The sequence below is a fragment of the Diadema antillarum genome, unplaced genomic scaffold, assembly GCF_040938485.1.
Source record: "Diadema antillarum isolate AM-2024a unplaced genomic scaffold, OU_Dant_1.0 seq00000292_RagTag, whole genome shotgun sequence".
NCBI lineage: Eukaryota > Metazoa > Echinodermata > Echinoidea > Diadematoida > Diadematidae > Diadema > Diadema antillarum.
Window position 1 is genome coordinate 947,933 of NW_027271318.1, and position 24,415 is coordinate 972,347.

General features: G+C 39.1%; 1 protein-coding gene across 1 annotated transcript; it reads left to right on the plus strand.

The window, feature by feature from the left end:
- Positions 1–1,323: 1,323 nt before the first annotated feature.
- LOC139730125 (sphingomyelin phosphodiesterase 4-like) lies at positions 1,324–23,287 on the plus strand. The gene is made up of 15 exons (XM_071641027.1): positions 1,324–1,347; positions 2,004–2,219; positions 3,386–3,488; positions 4,257–4,318; positions 4,862–5,019; positions 13,128–13,464; positions 13,992–14,137; positions 15,041–15,131; positions 15,967–16,133; positions 17,493–17,653; positions 19,096–19,301; positions 19,702–19,923; positions 20,599–20,715; positions 21,638–21,766; positions 22,638–23,287. Exons 1-15 carry the CDS (start codon positions 1,324–1,326, stop codon positions 23,034–23,036), a joined length of 2,538 nt encoding a protein of 845 aa, XP_071497128.1. The 3' UTR covers positions 23,037–23,287.
- The last annotated feature ends 1,128 nt before the right edge of the window (positions 23,288–24,415 follow it).

The following is a 24,415-nucleotide window of genomic DNA, read 5'->3' on the forward strand; positions in this document are numbered from 1 at the left end:
ACTTTTTTCAAAATTGAAGTTTTTTCTGATTTTTTGAAAGGAAGATTTATTGACCCCAAGTAAGCCCATGTGGTAAGAACGGTACACGAAATGGACCTTACAATGCCTGTTTCAGTGAAATTGGCTGCCCGATCGCGCAGCCCGTGGAGAGCTTCGCGGTTACTCCCACGGGAGTCGCTATAGGTGTTGTGTGATTTACGACTGCCCACGGACGCCGCGCAGACTGGCCGCGCACTGGCTCGGCGCTAGCGAGCTCTCTACTTATGAATACACTGTATGATGATGGGCGAATCGAAGCCAACGCTACGACAGGCCTACGTGTATGCGAAAAGTTATTAAAATGCGAGATTTTTCCAAGAAAATGAAAAGATGGACTGATTTTATAACACTGTTTATGTGTATGTTACATATCAATCTACGGATAATTGATCTCATTTCATGGTTCGGTGAAAATCTGATTTTCTTAGGATGAAGGCTACTATGTGGGAGTCTCGTCCTCAACTAGTTTCCAGTGTTGGCAGCCCTGCCCCTGGTTGTAGTGACACGGTTTTGCTTGATAAACTAGAAATTGGAATCTCGATCCAAACCTAGCTAGTGTTAACATTCTGTTTGTACCAACGCAACGTGTAGCAGTGTATCGCTCTCTAAATTTCATGATAATTAATTTCACAAATTTGTGACGAAGGTTGCTGTGGGCTAGTGGCCTGTGCCTAAATGTTACTGCCTAGCTCTAACATGTTAGACTAATGGAATAATTTGCAGTTCTGTCTAACATATTATTAGTAACGTTAGAACTCCAGATCTAAATCTAGGTATTTTATTATTATTATTTTTATTTTATTTAGGATCTATTTTGTTATTACTATTAGACCCTATTGTTTGTTGTTTTTAAGGGGCATACACTGCCCGAATAATCTGAAGAAACTGAAGTTAGCCATCATTATTCAACGCTAACAGATCTCTCAACTAATCCAGTAACTGTATGTGAGCAAAACATTGTTCTTCCTTTAGAATGATAGACAATAATTGCATTTTTTCATGCTTGAAGATTACGCAAACGACTGAATTTTATTGCGAGTTGATGTTGTTGGATGAGAAATGCAGTTCCTAGACCGCACGTGACCACAGACAGACACATCGACTTCTTTCAATGACTGGAGTAGCTACAATCGTTGCACATTGACTTTTAACTGCAACCAGCCCAAACAGTATGACTGTGTAGGAGCACCCCAATGTTGATTGATTTTTAGCTCCCACCCTGCATTGAGTCCCCATTTGCATAATATTGGACAGCTAACTTTACTTCTAGATTGTGCAAGCAGCATGCGCTGCGATCTCTTGCGAAGAGTGAGTTGTTTTGAACAAGGTACCATACTGAACACGCGAACTTTGTTTGTCTTCAGTCCCAGGTCCAGTCGTACTGCTCGACAATATTTCCTGTCAAAACAAGATGTTTGGAGTTGGAAAGTCTCATCAAACGTTCTTCCAGCAAGGTAAGAGTAGTCATACATTTGTAGACGGCAGACCTGTTGGCTCTGTCTCTCGGCAAAGATGTTTGATAAAAGTTTGTCAGTCGTATAGTGCCTGTAAATTTGAAGGGAAAGCTATTTCGAATTAAAGAAATCTATTGATGAAACTTTGAGGAAGACTTGAATGAAGGACCTACGTGATTGTATGTTTATTTGGGAAGAAACATTTTCCTTGATGCTGACGTTGATATTGGTGCTTTCTGACAACCAATTTGATTCAGATTCTTGGCATTGAAATGGCAATCATAAAAGACCTTTCTGATCCTATAAAACTAACTGTGTTTTCAGTTGGGTTCTGTTTTATTTATCTATTTATTCAAGCTAGCCCTTTTTTTCAATTGAGATTGATATTTACTCAAAGGAAAGGGGTCAAGAAGCTTGCTAGTAAAAAGAAAAAAGAAACAAAACAAAGCAAAGAGAGTAATGAGGATTTTTTTTTTCTCTCTATTTGCTCTCTCAATTTACTCTTGAAAGGATCTCCATGGAGTGTACCCTTTGATCCTAGATGCCATCTATGGCCTGAATGGACATCAGGGTTGGAACCTTCACGATCTATCCAACTACATCTCCCGGGAAGACTTCAAGGCTCTGCAGGATTTCCTCTCCCCCAGTGGACCAGTCTTTTCAATGGTCTACAAACTCCAGAGTGACCAGTACCTGCGATATGAGTTCCCTGTGGACAAATTGCCTGTAAATAAATCAATGTATAATTCATTAAAGGTCCAGTTTACCTTTGGAATCAGTTATTTCAAAAATGTTCAAGGTATCACATTTGATTCATATGTGTAGGTCTGTTGTGTCATAAAACATCCTACCATATAAAATTTTTGCAATAAAGCCTAAAATATAAGGAGATATCAGTGTTTTTCTCAATAAACCGTAACTGTATACGCTTTAGTCTGGAACCATTTTTATTATAACTATTGTTTATATTTTGTGTATTTAACAACATTTGACATCGATTATACGGATTCAAATTTTTACAGTGGTTGTTTCTATCCCTAACTCACATTTTAGAACAATTTAAAGCACTACTGCTGGGTTTTTGTTTCATCTGCAAATGGTAAATTATGCCTTTAATGTGTGCTGCATGGCATAGTTTTCATCTGTCAGGGTTCAAATGGTCCGCTGGCCTCCATCATTGCAGAAGGCCAAAATATGAGTACATCATTTTAAGTGCGACCCCCTGCAATTGTATAATCCATACAAATTTGTTATGTTTGGTAAAGTTGTGCAGCAATTTTGTTGTTGTTGTTGCTGTTGTTGATATCATGGTAGAGTTGCTGGAGGGATTGGGTGATGAGAATATTTTCTTCAGAAGTAGTAGAAGATGTCTTTCTTTGCCCATTATCTCGGAGACTCTATGCAGTCTTCACAGACATATCTAGTCTTATTCGTTAATCTTTTTCAGTGTACATGTATTTTCATTTCTTTTTAATAGAACAGAGCATAATGTATGAAAATTACACATGTTCATTCACTGTATGATGAAAATTAGAGGTGATTAGCAAATTGAAAGCATACACTACATTGTTTCAAACCAAACTCATTTTATTATCCATGTTTTGAGGGGGAAAAAAATGAGGCATCCACTAAAAAGCAGTGCTTGTATACTGTGAACAACTCAGGTCTGTTCAAACTCAAGATATCACAGGCATAAACTTGTGCTGTATACATGTATATTGTGCTTACTGAAGGCCCATCACAAGTCATGATGTCAGCATTACTGTGGCTGAATAGTTTCTAAATGTCAACCAACTTGCCCAACATTTTTGCCACTTCCTTCGTGTGGCTAATACAGACTGTTATAACTGACTGTGTCTATGTTTCTGATGCTTATATCTTCACCGCACCAGGCACCGACAAGGCAGTCTCTGATGGCAGGCATCATTCCTCCATTCTACCACGGCAAGGTTGCTTACCAGTCTCATGGAAGGGCGCCCTCTGCTGTTATGCTCAGTATCCTTGTACTGTACATCTGCTGCCTCTATGCTATGTTGCAGGAGGATAATCCTTTATAGAAAAAGAAAGAGGGCAAATCAAACGAGTTAGGGATGAAGTTTGAACCAGAATGGGAGAGTTGTTTCAAAAAGAAAAGTTATAATGTGGTGTCGTTAAGTGCTGCGTCCTGGACCAAGATGCATCTTTAAGTTAGAGTGAGTGTTCTGTGACCATTATGCTTGCTTTATGTAAAATTCCCATGTGCCTTTCCTTGAAAGAGCACATAAGGAAAGGTTTTTTTTTTTTCTGTGTTTAAAGACATTAAATTTCTCTGTCATGAAGGAGAATATGAGTGATTGTAACATCTGACACAGCTTGAGCTGAGATGTATACAAAAAGATAAAGCTGTCACACAATTATGAAATACTGTAACATTAAGAACTGTTACAAAGACAATTATAAACTGTTTTCAGCTAAGTATGGAAGGGTATGATAGATGACTTGATAAATATTCCAGTGGGGTACAATACTTTGAATGATCGATGGTTTTTGTTTCACTGCTCTCATTCTGAAGTAAATTTCTGCCAGATTTGTCCTCACTCCTTGGCAGTGGTTTACAGGACTACTAACTGTGAAGTTCCATTCAGAATGTTCCAAAATTGTCTTTGTTGAGGAAACATTGAGTTGTGTTTAAAGCTTGGGGGGGGGGGGGGGGAGAGAGAGAAACTGTATGTTTCAATCTTCACAAAAATTTTACTTTTTATCCTTGACTTCTGTTGATTTCAGATGCATTTGAATACTACATGTACATATTTGCATATTTCCTTGTCAGTGATAGAGTGCACCAGGTGAGTATTATGTATATACCATTTTTGTGAAATGCACAGGCAGAAAAGTACTTGTAAACTTTCCACTCTGTAATGGGGTAATCATGTATTGTGCAACAGGTCCAAATAGATTTATGATATTTTCTGCAGCTCTGCCTTATTACTAATTTGCCAAAGATTTGGCGAAAAAATGTTAGTGCATATATATCAATATATATATATATTTCTCTTCAGAATCAAAGAAACAAGCCATTACTTGGGATGTTATACACTGTAAGTATGAGTAGGTACATGTAATTATTAGGGCTCTTATGGGATACTATAGAACATGAGCATCAACTCGGTAATATCTTAGGGGTTTGAAATATAGGGATTTAAGAAAAAAAGGAAAAATTGAAGTAAACATGGGACAAACTCAGTTAATTTAAAATTATGGAAGTTGGAAAATTTGAACACAGCACAAGTCCAATTAAAAGTTAGCGTAGGGAAGATATACCTGTTTTTGAAAAATTAATTTACTCTTTCAACATGTACTCTAAGACAAATAATTTTTTTTTAATGTAGTCCATGAATACCTGGGCTCAGCCCCAGGACTGCTTCTACCCAGTGCTGCTGGACCAGTACCTGTCCTATTTCCTGCGCAGCGATGGCCGCTCCATACCCCCGGTCCCCATCACAACCAGCACCCCTAGCCCTAATGCCAGTCATCTGTCACCCTACAGGTGAGTACTCCTCCCAGCTATTCAAGGCCTTTAAAGCCTTTACCTGCCCATATTGCCCGTTGAAGACTAGTCCCTAGTATACTCAGGCAGGTGTCTATGGGAAATGCACGTTATATAGCGAAATCAGCCCGTCCTCAATGGGTTAATGGCCATGAGTTACCAGGCTGTGTATTTCATTAGCATTTGACCAAGTGTAACGACATAAAGTCTGTATCCTGTTGGAAGATAACATTTCTCATTTTGACAGACTTTTTGTCTTTGGTCATTAGTGCTAATCGGTGTTGAAAGTAAGCCAGCTGATATGAGCATCTGCACCCAATCACAGTGAGGGTAAAGAAAGTGAATCTATGTACCATTACCTTGGATGATTCAAACTCCTCCACTTTGACTTAATTTGTCAAAGTCACATGAAGAGGATCATCAAATATGAAAACAGTATTGTTTTGTTTGTTTATGGTGCCTGCTCTGTTGTCTAAGTAAAATAATGCTCAAAGTACCTGGCCTGATAGGGCAGTCTCTAATTTTTGTGTAAGGGTTGGAATCACTTGTTGACTTTTATCTTCTGAAAGGTTTTTCATGAGTACAGAATTGCATCTTCATTGACTGAAAGAGTAGCAAGGTAAATGTCTGTGTAGACTTGATGCTCTTTGCCAACCTACGATTTTAATGTGATATGGTTTACCAAATCAGTCGGTGATCACAGTGCTTTTTCACCCCATGACCTCCCCCAGCAGTGGTTGCTACCGGCAGCAAAGGTTGATTGTAAGGGCTGTGGAACATTTTTTATTTTTTATTCATTTAATTTTTTTTTTGGAGGGGGGATAGTGTTTTTCATGGGTTGGGGTAATGTTTCACTTTGGGTCGAGGAGAAGTGCTCCCCCTTTGCTTGAAGGAATCTTGGGTTCAACAGTTCATGAAGCGTGCCTGGTGTACTACTCCTGTAATATGATTCTATCATATTCCCTAAGTAATCTTCCCAAAGTGTTGTCTTGCTAAGATAGGCCCATGGTATCTCACATCACATTTATTTAAAAGTTGACATTTGAAACATGACATTTATCCTGGGCACATATTACATAAACTTGCTTTGCAATCCTTCTGCAGTATACATTTTTTTAGAAAGCTTAAGTTGCAGTGTTGCCAAAATGCTTCAGATCCTTGTGTGTTTACCCCAATTACTGAACCCCTTGTATTAAAAATCATATTTTACTGTTCGTTTATTCAATATTAACACACATACAGACGAAAGAAAATGGTGTGCAGGATTATATGGGAAAATGATGAAGTTTATGATAAACGGATAGTTTTATGGGATGTTTTTGCTCTCATGTATCTGTACACACTCTTTTATATATGACTTTGTGAGTGAGATCTTTTGTGTGTCTGTGTGTGTCTGTTGTTTATTTCTTCAAACTCTTAAGTTCAGTTTAGAAAATTATGTAACGCTTTAGTTTTGTCAACTCAAGCTAGCTGTGATCACAGTTCATTTTGACTTGTTGCAGAAAGAAAACAAACCCTGTTAATGAAAAAGGCAGGTCAAGATGGCATCATCCAGATCAATACACAAAAAAGGAGCATAAATGTATCTGCAAAATGAGACTGAGTTACTTAAAACATTTGTGTATCAAGTAAAATTGTGATTGTGTAATTTGCAGATTTGTAATCTTACAAACCAGGTACAGATTTAGTTTCCTTTCAATACCAAATTCAAGAAAAAAAAGAAAAGAAAGAAACTAAAGCAGATCAGTGACATAAAATCTTGAAAATGAATTCCTTGACTAGATTTAGACCCATAGTCATGAAACAGCATGTTCTTAATTTGTAATTTGGAAGTGATATTATCAATGTAGATTTACATACCAAGGTTCAAAGGTAAATGGTGAATTTGCCATTATCACAGTTTTCCATGATAACATGAGGAACATTTGATATGATTTCACAGCATGACACGTCACTGGAAATGTAGTTACACATGTAAAGTCAGCATGGACACTCATCAGAGTACATGGGTTTGATGCATTATTTACACCAAGGTTCACCAGTCATAGTGATTTGACATCCATTAGGTTTAAAAGGTGTAATGATGCATTTTGGGGGTTTATTTGTGTTCTTCAAGGTTGTACATGCATCATGCATTCTTATTTTGTTAAATCCTACAAGATGATATCATATCACACTCGTTATACACAATTATTTTTAGAGGGATTTTACATCTATTGCAGTATGTTATGGGTTAGTCAAATACCAGTCAGCTGTTGGATGTTAGATAACCATGATCAGATGATAGTGGACCATTTGTGATTTTCCCGTAGGCAGAACATTTCGTTAGATCATTAATGCCAGAGAGCATTATCAAGTATTAACAAATGGCAAACAACAGAAACAGCACACGATAAAAGTTGAGCTCTCAATTAGGATAGGTACAATAAGTATGCACTGTGTGCAAAGACACTGAAGGTGTATATAGCAGTGCCTAGCCAGCTAACTGGCGCGCTGTGGTCTTCTTGTTGATGCTGCAAAAACCACAGCGAAAACTTCAAGCTAAAGATCTGTGTTACTCAAATATTCTTTGACTAACCCATACAATATAACATTCAGTATGGTGACTTTTATTGTTGAGAACGAGTACACAAAAAGTTCTTACCTCCGTGTTTGAAATTCTATTTTGGGGAGTAAAAAATCCCTTGACTTCATCTTTGGACTCGTAACTTCTCTCAATAGCTTATCAAACCCTTTGGATGGATCATTTTGTGTGTTCCTTTCCATGTCAGACACTGCTTATGTAATGTTGTGTTGGCAAGCATCACTGAAAAACCAGCTTCTCTTTTTGTCTTTTTTTGTGCGTAAAGTTTGTATCATAATCCTCTTGAAGTTTCTTGTTTTTAGTCTCTTCTAAAAAACAAAGATTCAACCATTTTCCCTTTGCAGACTTCCACAGTATGGCGTTCTGTATCACTATCTGTAAGTCATCCCAAGCAACATTCCAATGAAAAACATCCTTGCTACTGCTACTAAGTGTTCCAGAATATTTGAGCTTCATGTCATGTTTTTGTCCATGCACTTCCACCAGCCATCTTTTGCTAATTTATGGGGAAATGTGTGTTCAATTCAGTCAAAGATATACTGAAGTCCACCACTTAATATGCCGTCCCAGATAGAATGTTTTAGAAGTATTCACAAAACATATGAAAGCAGAATTTGTCCGCAATTAATATTGTGAAAGGAGCGGATTACAGTATTTTTGAATAGTGTCTTAAACTTTGAACAGAAAACCGTCAATCCAGTCCATCTGTTTATTACATTACAGTGAGTCTACCCTAAAACAAGATTGTAGTTAAATGCAGACAGATGAATGATATTATGATTTTCTTTGAATGATTAATGCTGCTTCAGAGAGAAAGAGCAAATTGAGAGAAATTTCTGTGGCAACATGTTTGGTTAGGAGTCCTGCTATGTCATGGGAATTATATTGCCGGTAGATTCAAGGAAATTCTGAAGACATGTCACCATACTACAAGTTTCTCAGCACAAGGATTCATCTAGTCATTTTATCTTCTCTTTTATTGTTATTATCAAATAATAGATGGTATAGAAAAAGAAAGAGCTAGTAATAATTCCACACATTTCCCTATGGCAACTTGGGTTCCTTGGACTCTAGATTTCACATTTCACGCTTTGATTTGGTTTGCATATCCCACCAGATGCTCATTCTTGCTATTCTAACACTACCTCCAGTGTGGCAAGTTTAATTTTGTGTTTTATAACATCTGCAGTTTGTAATATTGCACCTTCATATTTCACTTTATTTATCATAGCTTGGAGCTATTAACTGCAAAAATCAACTGTCCATGGGATTTTTTTATTACTCAGTCATTCAGATCTTTTTTCTTTTTTACTTTTTACATGGTATTCATATACTCATTTTTGTTGTTGTTCAGTTCTGCATTTTATTTGATACTTGTATGTAACCTCTGTTCTACCCATGCAGTATGTTCAACTGCTTTGTCAATGTGCATGTGCATTCAAATTTGTTAATCATGCAATTTGCCATTTTTTGTTGTTTTGTATTTTCACAAGAGATGAATGCTGAGAACCTGAGGTTGTCTAACTAGTAATGTCCAAAATTTTCATGTGTGTCTGAAGGAAGCTGAAAGTACATTCAGTTGGTTAGCATGATCTTGATCAGGTATTTGGGTTCTCATTTGAGGTGCACCAAAGCAGTCAGGGATGTGCAAAAGGTTATGAAAAAGTTCTGTTAACAGCATTCTGATATACTTCTATAAGTCTCGGTGCCTGCATGGAAATGGGGATACATTGATTGTGTTGTTTTGCCAAGGCCACAGTCATGAAGTGCTCCTGTTGGGATTTAAGGTCGCAGTTGAGAAAGAAGTGGTCAAGTCAAGTGGCCATTGCAGTGTGAGAAGTTGTCCCCATGTTTACTGGATTTAAATTAATGTAATCCTCAGATTTGACATGGTAGGAGGAAAGGGAGGGAAGGGGGTGGGGGGGGGGGGTGGGTGGGTGGGGTTAGAATGGAGAGCAGCTGTCACAAAGAAGCAGGAAGTTGCCCAGATCTGCATCAGTTTCAATTGGTTCATCAGATGCCATCTGTCTTCACAATGAAGCCCTTGATACCTGCCCAAGGAACCCCCCCCCCCCAAAAAAAAATGAAATAAAATAAATGTATCTATGTGTGAATGTAATCCACGTCATGGCTATAAGGATGTTGGTGATGCTGCTCTAAACAGTGGCTGCAGGTTTAGTGATGCATTGTTTAGTGATGCATTGTGTAGTGTTCGCATTCAGCCAGTTCTTCATTTTGCCTCGTCACTGTCCCCATGCTCCCACCCCTTCATCTGCATGTCATCACCAGCATTTGTGACTCGTCAAACAAGTATGTGCTGCCGCCCTCTGCGCACATTTTCGTGTTCACACCCATATTCATACCCAATGCAAATAAAGAAATGGAATATTTCAGTAGTTTCATCAGTGTTTAATAGTTTAGAAGCAAGCTAAGACTACAGTGTATCTATGCAGAAGAAGGAAGAGAAGATAATGCAGTGGTCAGCCATGTCTGCCAGATTCTGCAGGAAGCTCCCTGAAAAATTAATTAATTCTTTAGATGTTAAAGGAATGGTATGGTTTTGGTTGTGGTCTGAATAAAAGGTGAAACCCACCTTACGACCACCTGGTTATGTTTTTGTCTTTTTTTTAATATCTCGGCCATTTCAAAACCACTTAAAAGATATGAAAGAGCATACAATTCTAAGAGGAATTTAAAGTTTATTTGATGAAATTTGGTATTGAAATGGCTGAGATATCCAAAAACAAAGTGGTCCTAATAAAAAGTGGGACCAACCTTTTATTAGGACCACAACCAATACTATACCGCCCCTTTAAACAAATGAGTATGAATGCCTGTCTGATTATGGAATTAGTACAATGTGTGTACCATTGCCTGTTGATATGCACGTAACGCAAAAACATTGGATATCCCCTCCCTGATGGCTCGAGTGAATGCTGGCAGCCTTGAGAATGCATGTGTTTTCTCATAGTTTTAACTGTCAGCCAAACTTTTAAATACCTCTGTTTTATTTTCTTATCTTCAGGCAGTGATTGTACATTTTTTTAGTGTATTGCTTGATATCCATGTGTTATAAAGGTAGAAATATTCACGTCATTAAGCTCACTCCAGTGCTAGCAAAAGTTTAGATGTGTATATTGGGAACTAAAATGCATGTACAGTATGCTGCCCAAGACAAATTTTTGTTCACACAGTCGCCAGATTTTTGAAAGAAAGTTGAAAACGCAATTATTTTTTCTACCTTTTCACTGCAATGTATTATACATGTTGTCCTGTGTTAAAACCTAAATAGATAAACTGTAATTTCTGTCTTTGGTATGTTACTTTATAAGTAAGAGATTAAAGATAATAAAAAGTTTTGGTACCTCAAAAGTGTCCTTGAATTTCCTTGTCTTAGTTTGTGTTTCAGGTTAAAGTACCTTTCATATAACTAACACTGTGAGACTTACTCGCCCCAAAGTGCTCTCATGTCTTAGTAATCATGCAATTAACTGCGACCAGCAGCCCCATACACATAGCGACCAGCAGTCCCATACGCATAGCGTAATCGGGCTTCGCATTGTAGCATTCAGGATCATGACAGATTTAGTATCGCAGGGTAAATGTCAACTTAAAATCCCATAAATTCTTCAATTTGAAGACTTACCAATTAAGTTGAAGTATTGAAAACACGCTTCGGGCAACGTTTGGTTCTGCCTATAGTCCCTTTCTGTTCGAATTGATGACTGAATGTGACTCGGTCGACAGGACCTTAGGAGAGCTACATACAGTACACTGAATACTACAGCCAGTGCACGCGAACACATCACATGCACACACATTTCAAATCCATGAACGGATAAGATGTTTGTGTGCGCATGCGCTGGCCATGGTATCCAGTGTATGTAGCTCTCCCAAGGTCCTCTCGACCGAGTCACATTCAGTCATCAATTCGAACAGAAAGGGACTATTGGCAGAACCAAACGTTGTTCGAAGCCTGTTTTCAATACTTCAACTTAATTGGTAAGTCTTCAACTCGAAGAAATTTTTGGATTTTAAGTTGACATTTACCCGCGATACTAATTCTGTCATGATTCTGAATGCTACAATGCGAAGCCCCATTACGCTATGCGTATGGGGCTGCTGGTTGCAGTTAGCTATGCGTACAATGGGCTGCACGCTGCTGGTCGCAGTCAGTGGTTTCGTACAATATTTATCGACGCTGTACAGCGTTGGCTCTGGTACGAAACCATTATTGCATGATTACTAAGACATGAGAGCACTTTGGGGCGAGTAATTCTCACAGAAAACTTACTTTAACCTGAAACACAAACCAAGACAAGGAAATTCAGGGAAGCTTTTGAGGTACCAAAACTTTTTATTATCTTTAATGTTATTAGTTCCCTCTTTGGTGCTGACAGAACAGCAACAAATCTATTGGTTCATGCAATATGGTCTTGGCTCGGGCAATATCTATTTATATATCATAATGCCCCAGAATACTATTAGATGTGTGATGTCATAGTGGTTTGCACAGTGTATACTACAGTTTTCCCCACACTTTTCACTGATGAGATTATATTGCACATGTATGTATTCACACAAACACACACATGCACTGGTGCCATGCTTTTACAGTGGATCTGAAGGCCAATTATTCTACCAATACACAACATTAATGTACTCCAAGCTCGGTATGCCTACTGTATATTGCACCATTCATCCCTATAACCTTTTAAAGATACAATGTATATATGTATGACGATTGATATGCAGTATTTAAATACATGTAGTTATATGTTCTTGGTTGTCACAGACCATGCAATGGTGGAAGAATGTAATACCACGTCATTCAAATTATACACACAGACATTTTCTTTTATTTGATGTATCAACATGTTGTAATATACTGTGCGTTTCTACACTTTCACTATATGTAAGTTAGATGTTTCAACACTACATTGTACTACTACTCCTACTACTTCTACTCTCATGACTACTATATTACAAGATAAACGATAGAGTGGGTTTGATTTTGCACTTTTATGTTATGCTCTAATAACCACCTGATGCATATGATATCATGCCATGGGAAGTATTGTGCATGTGCAACATAAAATACCTAGAATTTTTTGATAAACCACTTGTAGTTTATAGCTTACAATTCATTTCTGGGAATATCCTTTGTAATGACAGAATTTCAGTACGTGTTGTGTTGCTCTCCTGTTTCTTTCTCTCTCTCATGTGTTTTGCTGGAAGTTTTACCAACCATGTAGAATTATATTTCCAGCAACACCTCCCCCTGGTACATAATTCATACGAGTCACTGATTGCTAATTTATGTGTTTTTATTATTTGGACACATCCTTTCAATAGACCCAAGAAAATTTTCTCTTTTTACAAACTCTTGTCACATTTTAATAGGTATAAAAGTAATGCCTTCTCAGTTGCTTGCAGTATGGTGAAGGGAACAGATTAAAAAACAAGAATATACTTTCTCCAATACCACTATTTTCTTTCCTTTGTCTTGGTCCATGATTTTCAGGCACACAAATACCACTGCACCCCATCACCATCATCGCGACCCCATGCATCATGGGGACTCCAGCTTTGGTCTGCACCCCCAGTCCCCACACCCCTACCACCACATCCACCACCAGCACCACCACCACCTGCGGTCAAGCCTGGGGCCAAGTCCCGGGGGTGGGGACGGCATGGCTGGTGGCAGCTCACACAGCCTCGGCTTCCAGCAGTCCATCCAGGACGATCCGCTGGGCGAGACCTGGCGCTCCGAGGTGCTGGTCCAGGCCCTGACGGAGTTCTGGCTCAACCAGAACTCACTGAAGATGTTAACAGAGAAGAGCTTTCTGGCCCAGGTCAAGGTAGAACAGAATGCTTTTATAACTTTTTATCGGCCTTTGTATTGGTTTAGAATCAGAAGGATACTAATTCCAAAGACTGGGTACAGTGTGAATGCTCTTTTTTGTTTTCATGTGAAAAAGTTCTCTTTTTTCAGTCTTACCAGTCCTGGTTTTCTCATATTATCATATCTGGTAGTCTGTTTAAGTGCTACAGTTCCAAATAAATAAAGCGCTTTGAGGTATGTTTGAACCGTAGAGTTCTAGCTCAGATGTGAAAATATTAGGGCATTGACACAGACCAAGCCCCTTGATAGAGTACCAAAGTGTGATGTCATAGCCATTCATTGCCATGGAAACTGGTTCTAAACAACCTCATCTAGCCCAAATACAGCGTACATGTGTGAGCACAATGTTTTTTAAACATGCTCAAACAAGAAGACTGCAACATCATTACTTTGGTACTCTAGTAATATGTTGATAGTATAATGCAATGCTGAGGTTCCAAAGGAAATTTGATGTTTGTCAATCTCTCTCCTTCTCACTCGCAGGAGAACTTTGTGCCCAGCCAGGACCACGTGCGCGTTGTCCGCATCCTGGTGAAACGCCTGCACTTCTTTGTGAACAGTGCCCAGCCCGCCCTGCACCAGTCTGCCTATCAGCAAAGGGGAGACTCTGCCTTGGAACAACTCAAAAGGTGATTTTTATTGTATATGACAATTATTTATTATTATTATTATTATTATTATTATGATTATTATTATTATTATTATTATTATTATTACTGCTATTATTATTATTATTATCTCTTTTTTTTAGATAACTTGCTATTGCTTCTCCTGCAAAGCATGTCCTGAATTTAATAGACAAGGATCATCCTAACTTGATACACATATTTTTTGTATTTCTGTTGGGTCATAAAACCAGTGCCACACAAGAGAGAGAGAACTTAGCTATATGTAAACAGGAATTGTAGAAAACTTTTCTACTGGAGCAAACAACATACTAAACATATCTGGATACTTGCTTGACCTGCAGATGCCCTAGTTTGGATTTGTCATGTTGCCACCAAAGAAATGATGAAGTGCTTATAATATGCATGCAACCTGTACTGACAGCTAAATGAGTTTCCTCCAATGAACAATGCATTGGAGATGAAGTGTATTGCCTATTCGATGCGTCACCTCTGTTGCCCAGTCGCCATGAAGCAGGAACCTCATTGCACTGAGAGACCATTGCATTGTCCATCCACCAAGCCTCAACAGTTTCTCCAAATGATTGACATGTCACTGTCGGGGGTGACAAAACCTCTTATCTAAAAATTTTGAATGTTTCGGAGAGCAGAAAAATATGGCAACCAAAGCGCTATAACAATTTGGGTCACTTCATACTTATATCCTTTGACATGTCGTGGTGGCTTCATTTTGGGAGTAAGACAACTAGGGTTTGCACAGAACAGTACTCAATTGATTGCCTGTCTGACGATTAATCCAAAAAAGTGATTTGCGTCAAAATTTGAGGTACAAGGTCTTGTCTCCCCATCGACGATACATGCTTGTTGGTTACTGGTACATGTATGTTGGTGTGTTTGTATCAACAGACACATCCTGCCCCTGTTTGTGCAGCAGCCCCTGTATGTGTTCCTGCGGCATGGCTTTGACAACTTCCCCTTGGACTCATCATTCAGACAGGTAGTGACATGGGGGGAAAAAATCAACAGTTCTTTTTATCCCTATCCATCCTTTACTATGCTTTCTTTCTTCCCTTTCCTTTGTCTCCTTTTCTTCTGAATTTAATTTATGATCTGCCCTCCCCCTGAAAGAAGGTACAATGTACACTCTATTAGATAGGAAGAGGTATGGCTGTGGACAGTGATCGATTTCCAGACAGTTATATGTTTATGAAAGTTAAACCATTGAGGACAAGCTAATTTTGCTTCAACACACATTTCCAATGGACCCCCGCCCGAGTATACTCTGGACTCATCCTCAACGGGTTCATTTGCAAACACTTATTATTCATTAGAAACATTCAAGCAGATCACAAACTTGAAGATCATGGACTCAAGACCTTAGAAATGGTGTATTTTGCATTGACAGAATGCACAGTGTATATGAGATGAAAGAACGCAACTCTTGGCAGTTTTCAGAGGGGATTCCGAGAAACTGAAAGTTGAACAAAGATGGTGAGATGGCATTCACATTTCTTGTCACTTCTTAACTGGTCCTAAGTGAAATATTGATCTTATATCTATCTGGCATCATACAGGGCATACATACATTATGAGGAATCTGTGTATCATTGTGATACATGTAGCAGCCATTGATTTGCAATTTTCCATGGTGTATTGTGCACATACTTGGAGGGGGTGGGGGTGTTGAATTTGTGGGTAGATGCCAGCCCTAGGCTGCCTGTTTGGTTTGGTGTAATTGAGTGGAGCACCACTTGAATATCTCCATGTTGACAAGGGACTTTCTGATTGACACACATTACAATGTATCTCGCTCCTCACTCCTTCGTGCCCAGATCCTGGAACTGTGGCTGAGCTACATCCAGCCGTGGCGCTACGTGGATGAGGCCCAGAGGGCGGGCACATTCCAGCGTGACTTGGGCCAGTCGCCACAGAGCCAGGCCCTCACATACAGGGCTTACTCTAGAGAGCCCAGGACCTTCCCGGTCAATGATGAGAGATGGTGAGCTAGTTGGTACTCACAAACTGTTTGCTTGTCTCCCAAAAGTAGCAGAACTTTTACAGTCTAACTCCTAACTTGGACAATAAATAACCCCCACCTCCTCCCCCCCCCCCAAAAAAAAAGCTAAAAACCCAATACATCACAACTACTGCATTTGCTTTTCTTAAATTGGCCTAAATGTCATGCATTATAATAATAATTAATAATAATTGATATGATTTATATAGCACCAAATCCACTCTGCAGAGTGCTCTAGGCGCAGAAGGAAGAGAAAGTGAAGGAGATAAAAGACATACAAATATCAAATACATGTAATGAGTAATCAAATTGAGGCTTTAAACAAATGAGTTTTAGACTGCTTTGAAAGGAGTCTGATGAAGAACAATTTTTTACGGCTGAAGGTAAGTTATTCCATAAGGTGGGAGCAGCATGGCCAAAGGCACGTGTGCCCCATATTGTAGTGAATCTTGGAATTATCAGAGAACCAGAGTTGGATGAGCGTAGAGATCTAGCAGGGATGTAATTATGGAGTAAGTCAATGTTATACTGAGGAGCAGCGCCCTGAATGCAATGAAAAGTCAGAAGTAAAATCTTAAAAATAATGCGATCTTTGACTGGTAACCAATGAAGTGATCTCAAAATAGGGGTGATGTGAGTGTGCTTCTTGGATAGTGTAATGATGCGTGCTGCCGCATTTTGAAGCCTCTGTAACATGGAGAGCTGAGTTTGTGGTAAGTTAAATAAGACGGAGTTTCCAAAATCGAGCCTAGAGGATATCAAAGCATGGACTAATTTTTCAGTAGAAGATCGGTTCAAATATTTTCTAATGAAGCCGATATTGCAAAGTTGGTATCTTACAGATCTACAAATGCTAATGTGCAGTCAAGTGATTGTTTGTGTTATCTTTTGAATGAAAATGTGTGTCTTGACTTTCATGGATGATTGCTTTCCAACAAAATGCAAGTTAAGACAAAACAATGATGATAATCGCTTGAAGATACGTGTAACGTATGCTTAAAATTAAGATAATCTTACAATTTAGTTGACAACTACAATACAACTGGTTCTGTAGCAGCTTGTTGACACGAGAAGCTGAACTCCTCATGTATTTACATGTATATACCTTTCCAGTTTGGGTGCTTTTTTTTTAAGTTAATGTCTCTTTCAGTTATCAATAGGAGGCTTTATGCACCCATTGCATAACCCACTGAATCATTTTTTCTTCTCATTTTGGAAGTCCCCCCCCCCCCCCCCCCCGCAAATTATTACCAACATAAGTTAGTGTTTTAAAACCGAACAGGTTTCTATCTATTGGTTATACTCTCATCAAAGTTATTGCTCTGATATATTTCATGCCAGGCAGAGGTTCGTGCGTGAGAATCTTCCTTTCTACACGGTGCTCTTCCAAGAACTCCTACCCCGCATCTTTCACCAGGACCTCATCCCAAACAACGCCCTCATGGTGTACCGTGTGGCCAAGGTCTTTGGCCAGGAGCACCTTGGAGCTGTCTTGAAGGACGGTACGTGATGGATAGTGTCATTGATGATCATTAAAGGACAAGTCCACCTTCATATACATAAGGATTGAGAGAATGCAGCAATATTAGTAGAACACATCAGTGAAAGTTTGAGGAAAATCGGACAAACTGTTTGAAAGTTATTAATTTTTTAAGTATCTGTGCAGACACTGCTGGATGAGAAGACTACTACAGTGTATGATGTCACATACGTACAATGATATAAGGAAAATATAAAGAGAATTTCACAAAACTTTACTCTTTTAATAAAATGCACATTTCTTTGACTTATTACTGATGTATGTTAAGGGTAATATTATTCCCCCTGCCTTCTGAAAGAGAGAAGTCGAGTGTTCTTTTGTCATGCGAGAAAAAAAGAAATATGTTGAATTTTCTTTATTCTTTCTTTATATCGTTGTACTCATGTGACATCACAAGCTATAGTAGTCTTTTCATCCAGCCGTGACTGAGCAGAAACTTCAAAAATTCATAACTTTTGAACGGATTGTCTGATTTTCCTCAAACTCTCACTGATGTCTTCTACTATTATTGCCGTATTCACTCAACCCACATGTCTATGAAGGTGAACTTGTCCTTTAATGCTGGACCAGAAGACTATGGCAATTCATGATGTGACATATAGGGCAACAGTATGAATAGAATATGAATAGAATTCAACGTATTTTTCATTTTTGTAGCTTAAGGAAAGAGCACTTGTCTTGCCTCTTTCAGAAGGCATTGGAATGATGTAAACCTTAACATGTAACAGTAAAATACAAAGGAATATGCACTATTCATAACCCGACTGTATGCCATGTTTCGCCAGGCCTCTGACAATGACCAGTCCACATTCATCGAGATACCCCATGACACAATCAAACTACTGATGGAAAACATTAAAAATTTCTACATTCTACCTCAGCTTTAACTATCACATGTTTAACTCTCACAAATTCTATTTTTGACTGAATAAAAACATAAACCTGTCTGTCCATCACTGCACAAATTCAAAATAGATGGCTACGTGCATGATGCAGGTTTTGCGCATTATATACTGTAGCTGTTGTTCTTGTCTGCGCCATTCAAACATTAGTGCAGCAATAACCATCTGAGTCACTTCTACCTTGACCAAGTGAGGAGAAGTGAACTTACGGTGTGTAGACAAAGCAGTAAATCATTGTTTTTTGTAAGTTGTAATTCAAAATCGATAATGCCGAAACAAAGCAAAAGTGACCAAGATTAGATTAAAATGTATTTAGGTCTGAATTGCCAAACGTGCATGTACATTTATGTACTTTACACAAAATCTGTGTAATCGCACTCAGTCACCAAGCTAGAGATCAGCCGTTGGTACAGCACTGTTGCAAAGGACAGCGCTGTGAATAGTTAACAAAAGTAGACATCTTTGATCTACTTGTATCCTCTTTCCTACTTTAATTGTACAGAGGAAGAGCAGCTAGTTGATTTACTCTGCCACCAGTCCCAGCCCTACAGCAGTCTGAACACCAATCCTGGCTTCACCCCCCTCCTGTCACCAATGTCCTCCTCCTCCGCCTCATCCCTCACCCCTCGTGCTGTCATGCACCTCTTTGAGGTGGAGGCAGCTGGCTTTGTGTATCGGCCGCTCTTCTCCAACGAGGGCAAGGCATTGGTGAATACAGAACAACTTTGCATTTGATGCTTAATAATCTAAACTCTACCTGCTATGATTTTCACTATTTGAACAAAAAAAAAAACATTATGAAGACTTCAACATTCAGAAAATTGGGGTTATGCCCAAATATTTTGTTGCAGAGAACAGATACTACTACTAGTAGGATGAAGTGAAACCAGTTAACTGAATATTAGTAAGTGATCGCCACTAGTGGAATGATCTGAAATCTGTATTGTGGTGGAAAATAATTCAGATATTTTGTACCTTCTGACTTTACACAACATCTAGATACGCACAATCATCATAGAAAATAGGTCATTGATTATTACGGGCAGTGTAATTGTTGTGGGTTGCCTTTATTTTTGTTTTCTGTTTGTTTATTTTTTGCTGCCGTCAGATTCAGCAGCTGCTAGGCTTTGTCACCCAGGCCCAGGTGACGGCCAAGACCATGGCGGGTCCCGGCCTGGGCAACATCACGCAGATGATCAAATCCCTCTTCACCAGAAGCAACAGACATGCCAACCACAGTGTCCTCTTTGACGACATCGGGCCAGTCGACGCCCGCAAGACTGAGGCTTACCTCCAGAGCACTGCGGAGTTCCTGTCAGATACCTTCGATGTGAGAAACAATCATTACAATGACTGTGCTTTGTTGTGTGAAATGTGTTTATAGCTGTGAGCCTGTCCTGGCATGAAAGTGTGATCACTATGAATGATGTAATATGTGAGCATGTACCACTAGTGTGTGCCGCAAAGATTATTTCTGCATACACCCATGTTGGACATTCTATGTAAAGTGATAGTTTCTCATTTCAATTGCTTATGATTCAGCTCACAACACTCACAGAAAGATGTAATTTGTTGTGATGTTACAATCTTGAGTAATTGCAGTATACATGGAAGTACCAGTAAGTCATCATGTTCATTGGTATTAACGGCTATATTCGCTTCCTCCAGCAACTGAAATGGAAAAGCTCCCAAGAGTACGAGTTTGAATAACAATATGAAAGACTGAACTTACTCATATCATCTTCATGCAATGCTTGTATGCAATATTGCTTACTCTGAAAAGTTTGTGAAAGATTAGCCTGTTACCATACAGCATTTTGTACCTTGGCTGATAGTCTAATTGTCTTAACCTGTTGAAGACTAGTCCGGAGTATACTCGGGCAGGTGTCTATGGAAAACATGTGTTATAGCAAAATCAGTCTGTCCTCAACGGGTTAAGAAATAGACTGAGGAACAATGTCCATTTTGTCCAGTATGACCATCTGAGTATGTCCACCCCAAACAGGTTCCCATGCCCCATCCTGAGGACATGATGAACTGGAATGTGGGTCAGATGGGTCGTGACCTTCACCTGCCGCCAGACAAGATGGACGGTCAGCTCACACAACTTGGCAGATACCAGGTGAGGACAAGAACTACTGATAGTAGTCCGGATGATGCTTTTCCTGACAGAAGGGTTGTACTGCAAGCACAGCCATGACAGCCAATAATGCCCTTTTTCCTCAATGAAAGACTTATTTGATAAACAGTTGTCTTTACTACAACAGCCAGAAAGATTCTTGGTACCTGATTGGTTGATTACTTATTGCATAACATTTGTTAAAAACATACTTTTGCACTCTTCTGCTATCTCACAAGCAAATGCCCTTGAGCTGTTTTGGAGAGCAGGCAATAATGCTACTTACCATGCATACTGCTCCCACATGGTCTTGCTGAAAGATGACATGCTTAATGTAATGAAGTAGACCTGAGTTAAATAAATTCTTGTGTCTTTCATCTCATGCAAGATTGTGTTCCACAGCGCTTCACACATAACCATTCAAGATTTATATCCTGCACAATGTTGTACCAAGTAGTAGACTACTCCCATGGATAGGATTTGACTAAATGATTGTGATAGAAAGTGCTGACTCTTAAATGAGGAATTAAACAGTTTCTAATCTGAAAGACATCAGAAATTCCTACAAACTTGTGGAGAAAGTGGTATGAAGGTCTTTCAATGTTTACATGTCTAAATGCAGAGTTGAGTGCGATGTTAGACGTGAAGGCAGTTTCAATGCTCTTTGGCATCTTCAGATGGAACATGTGGAAATTTAACATGAGCTTGGGCTTTTACAGAACTTCTTGTAATCTTCCCTTCATTTATTCAACTATTTTATCATAAATTTCTTTCAGTGATGACCTCAACTCTAAAGTTTGACATGCATTGACATTATTTGAGGCGTATGACTCCTGACACTGGATTAGTTTTAAATGCTTCACTTGATCTGCAAATCTGTGATTACTCTCTGTGCATAATATTATATCTGCTTACTTTCCTTCAGCTAATTAACAGATTGAGGAGTTCAGATGCTTGCTACCAGGGAGACCCTGATCTTCAACCAATAAGAACCTATGAGAACGCAGCTCTGGTCCGGGTGTTGCATGCACTGTCTTGCCATTTCAATGAGAATGTAAGTCTTGCCAATGTTAGACATCAATCTTCTCATTAGTTTTCTATGCATGAAATATGTCATAGTAAGTTTTCCATGGTATATAGAGTTATATTTGTGAGCATAACACGTAACAAGTAGTTTATGCTGCTATATGTCATCCTGATGTTGAATCAGGTATGTTGTAATAAGATAAAAATTTCCTCTTTCAATACCCATCCTCTCTATCTCTCTCTCCAAAATGCCTTTGTTACTGGAGTGCACAATAGAAATTCAGTATAATATGAGCCATGGGAGTGGGGAGTTGAGTTTATCTTATCAAGTAGTTTGTTATATATAGAGAGGACCATGTGCCACTGGCCTCATAGAAAAAGAGTTGTTAAGTTAGGTTCTGTGTTACATCCAGATCTGTTAATATATCAAGCTTACTACGGGAATTCTTTGTTTTAGCCTCACGCAAGTTGAGCGTCAAAGTTATGATTCAGGGCTGTTATTTACATGTATGATTCCACACTCTGCGTTGACTTGTTTCTTGCCACTATTGTTGGTACAGACTTCTGATTTTCATGAAATGTACAGGATGCAGTTAGTGTAAAAAAAAAGACATGAATGAATCAATAAGTGAAAGAATGACAGTTGTATATCACCAAACACTGTTCACAAAACCTTACCAGGAGGCAATTTCATGCCAAATTATCTGCTGGCTTCAGCTGATGATGATTGATTTTTAACAGCAAATGAAAGTTTGATGTAAATTTCTGTGGACACACACATTTAAAAAAAAAAAAAAATCAACAATGTGTACAATGTATATCTAATGATATTTGAAACATTTTGTTTTGTAAATATTGTTGTTGTGTTTTGTTTTGTTTTTGTCCTGATTTATCAATAGTTTGGTGACAGGATTCAGGAAATGTGCAGCCAGGGGGGCCTCTTGGGCGCCATGGCCAGGTGGTACTTTGCCCCTCGGGGTTTGGCCCTCTCCCAGTGGCACGACCAGACGGAGAGGGTGCCCTCGTGGGCCCATCCGCGGCTGAGCCTGCGCTTCCTGGCCCACTACCGCACGCTGACCTACCTGGCCCTGCTCTACCTCCTCCTCTGGTATGTCTGGGACGTGACACCGACGGGCTTCGTCCTGCTCCTGCTCGTCGTCATGCTCTTTGTCGGGTTTGTCGGGGCGTCGTTCAACTACCTGAGAGGGGAGACGAGTGGGGAGTTTTCGCCACAGGTCCGCGTGTACGCCCGGCACCACCATGACCATCAAGACCTTCACCATCAACATGTAGACTAGTGCTCCATCTTCAAAGAATTCTCAGTGACTGTTTTGAGATTTAGATCTTTTTCTGCGAATTGAGGAAAGTGCTTCCTCCTTGTGAAATGGTGCTCACCCCTCTGCAAAAGGAACTTGTTTTAATGTTCACCTTCATAGTTTGGAGCCACAATCACACTTGTCTTTTTTCTTGTTCCTTACATTTCTTTACATTTGACTTGTAAGTTGGTATGTTGCCGTGCAATGGTTTTTGTTACAATATTCTTTTGTTACAGTCTTATAAGTGCTGCATATGTTTACATTGCCGAAAGAGACACTCCAGTGTGAATATTGTTCATTGAGGGAAGCCATCCATCATGTATAATTCATAATGTAAAAACATTGACATTGCATGACCCATTTTTTTTTCTAATGTCTTGTCATATGTTTCTGTTACAAGTGAAGTTTTTTCATCATACATGTTCCTGTGAACTGAAGTTTAATGTCACAATAGGGACCAAATTGTGGGGTGAGGCATGAATGAGGAAATCTCAGTGTTTATTGTGTTCGCACCTCGTGGCATCACCCACTACATTGATACGCTTGAATTGTTTTCTATGCTGCCACCATCGCAAGATTTGGGAGCGTGTATTTACTTTTTTGAACATTGGTTCGGTTGTCATAGTGAGCAAATGAGCCAAAAAACCAGACCCAGGATGTCAACAGAATGCGCCCCCCCCCCCCCCCCCCCCCCCCATGCTAGTGGTATGCAACGCAATGAACTCTGGATAAAAGTTAGTTGAAGGATTAACACTGCTCTGATGTAGCGGAATGATGGCTTATTCCACGTGAAGTGTAGAGAACATGATCATTGATATTCTTTTTGTATTGCAAGTATGTGTACACAATTTTCAGGGTTTCTTTTCGTTTTTTAATCCTGGTCACAGCTCCAAGCGTCTTTCTGCATTTCTGCAGTCGATAATTAGGCGACAATAATGACATGCCCAGTGAATTGTGTAAGATAAACTCATGTTTACTGTGTACAATTTCACATAGTAATGAGCAGGCTGCTGAACTGTGAACTACAATAAAAGTGTACAGTGTTATTTATTAAAGAAGCAGTACGACATGCATGTATTCCACTTGTTATGATTCCTTGCATCTATTGAGTAGTTTTGCGAGTTGTTTGATCCGCAGTGATAAGCTTCATTTCAGGCATTGCACAATGCAAAACTTTTCTTCTTTACACTTCCCTGCCTTAATATTGCTTACATTTAAAACCAGCTGATAAAATTGCATTGAGACTTCATTCACCGATACATTGAGTACTGTGTACACTACATATTTAGCGAGTATCAGTTTTTGCGAATTGGAACTTTCGTGATTGTGGATTACAGCAATGGATGGAGAAATTTATATGT

Bases quoted from the DNA above. Each gene is read 5' to 3' on its own strand.
- LOC139730125 (XM_071641027.1), top strand. From the start codon at position 1,324: ATGCGCTGCGATCTCTTGCGAAGA. The intron at 1,348-2,003 runs GTGAGTTGTTTT...TACTCTTGAAAG, and splicing joins GCTGCGATCTCTTGCGAAGA to GATCTCCATGGAGTGTACCC. The intron at 19,924-20,598 runs GTGAGAAACAAT...CACCCCAAACAG, and splicing joins TCCTGTCAGATACCTTCGAT to GTTCCCATGCCCCATCCTGA.